At 43.8% G+C, this 1,790-nt stretch overlaps 1 protein-coding gene across 1 annotated transcript; it reads right to left on the bottom strand.

The window, feature by feature from the left end:
- Positions 1 to 254: 254 nt before the first annotated feature.
- Positions 255 to 950, bottom strand: LOC140145526 (uncharacterized). Its single transcript, XM_072167237.1, has one exon. The coding sequence runs from the start codon at positions 948 to 950 to the stop codon at positions 255 to 257; it is 696 nt and encodes a 231-aa protein (XP_072023338.1).
- Positions 951 to 1,790: the final 840 nt, after the last annotated feature.

The following is a 1,790-nucleotide window of genomic DNA, read 5'->3' as shown; positions in this document are numbered from 1 at the left end:
TACACTTCTGTACATGGTGAAGCTTTTTGAACATATTTGTAAAATGATCTCAAATGACCCCTAAGAACCTTTGACCTCACATCTGTTAACATCACACATGTCAATGTATTCAAGGGTCTCTCTCTCTTCCGTAAAGTACAGTCCGCCTCTGGCGTATCACGTACTGTGATGGCTGTGTGCATGCCAAGTGAAGATATATACAGTGCAGGTGATAAGGTTCTACAAACTACTGTGCGATAAAAAACCAGGCTGGCTTAGCGGAGCTTGATGGTCTGCACACCTTGCTTGAATCCAGCTACGGATGTGCAGTTGATGAGATCTTGAGGCAGGTTATTCCATAGCCTAATGGTGTCCGGAAAGAATGACTGCCGGTACACAACAGTCCTGGCGAAGGGAATCAAGTATCTCATTGAGTGTCCTCTCAGTGCTATAGTTGGAATCAGATAGGTATGGGGAACATCAACTAGATGGTTAACTATCCGGAACATCATCACCACTTTGGTCTGTGCACGGCGTTCCTGAAGGGTGGGCCACTGGAGTTGGTTTAACATGGCAGTAACACTACTGGTGGTTCTGTAGTCCCCATAAACAAACCGTGCAAAGCGCCGTTGTACCATCTCCAGCTTTTGGACATTGCATGATGTTGAAGGATCCCATATTATGCTGGAGTATTCGATGATAGGGCGTACTAAGGTCTTGTAGCACATCTCCTTGGTCTTTCTGGGACACTGGTGAAGGTTACGTTGCAAGAACGCTCTGGTGGCATTTGCTTTATTTGTAACAGAGTTGATATGATGGTTCCAGCTGAGGTTCTTACTGATATTAACACCAAGATATTTGGCTGAGTCTACCTCCTCGAGAGTATGATTGTGGATAGTGTATGGTTGTTGAATAGGCTTCTTCTTATTTGTGATGCGGATGACTTGGCACTTCTGGGGGTGGAACTTCATCTGCCAGTCATTTTCCCATTGCTGTAGATGATCCAGGTCTTGCTGTAATAAACGTGTGTCCTCCTCCGATTTAATGTGGCGATACAGGACACAATCGTCTCATGAATAGTCTGGCTGTTGTACCACCGAAATACAGTCAGGAAGGTCGTTTATAAACAACAAGAACAGCAAAGGTCCTAAAACACTTCCTTGTGGCACACCAGATAAGACTGGTGTCGTTCCAGATGTTGACCCTTCCAGGATGACTTGTTGGGTGCGATTATGCAGAAATTCACTCACCCACCTCATGATGTTACTATTGATACCATAGTAGGTGAGTTTATGTAACAACCTCTGATGAGGGACCTTATCAAAGGCCTTTGAAAAGTCTAATAAGATCACATCAACTTGGCCCTTGTTGTCCAATGCGCCAGCTAGATCTTGTATGGTTAGCAGCAATTGAGTCTCACATGACCGCCGTTTCCTGAAGCCAAATTGCGCATCAGAGAGGATATTATTAACATCACAATGTTCCAGAATCTGACTACATAATACATGCTCTAGGACCTTGCAGATGACAGATGTAAGTGAGATTGGTCTATAATTCTCAGCTTTATTTCTTTCTCCTTTCTTAAATACAGGTACCACATTGGCCTTTTTCCATTCTTCAGGTAAGATGCCTTGGTTAATTGAGGCTTGGAAGAAAATTGACAGAACTGGAGCAAGTTCATTTGATAACTCCTTCAGTAGTCTAGGAGGAACTTCATCCGGGCCTGATGCCTTGTGGATGCCAAGATCAGATAAAGTTTCCTGATACCTTCACATGATACTACAATGGGTTCTTCATTGCATCTAAGTCCC

The sequence above is a fragment of the Amphiura filiformis genome, unplaced genomic scaffold (genome assembly GCF_039555335.1).
Source record: "Amphiura filiformis unplaced genomic scaffold, Afil_fr2py scaffold_351, whole genome shotgun sequence".
Classification (NCBI taxonomy): Eukaryota; Metazoa; Echinodermata; class Ophiuroidea; order Amphilepidida; family Amphiuridae; genus Amphiura; species Amphiura filiformis.
The sequence above is the reverse complement of the archived record's forward strand: the minus strand, read 5'-3'. Positions and strand labels throughout refer to the sequence as shown.

What these genes read in the sequence shown, in the direction of transcription:
- LOC140145526 (XM_072167237.1), bottom strand. Translation starts at nt 950, where the DNA reads ATGAAGTTCCACCCCCAGAAGTGCCAAGTCATCCGCATCACAAATAAG.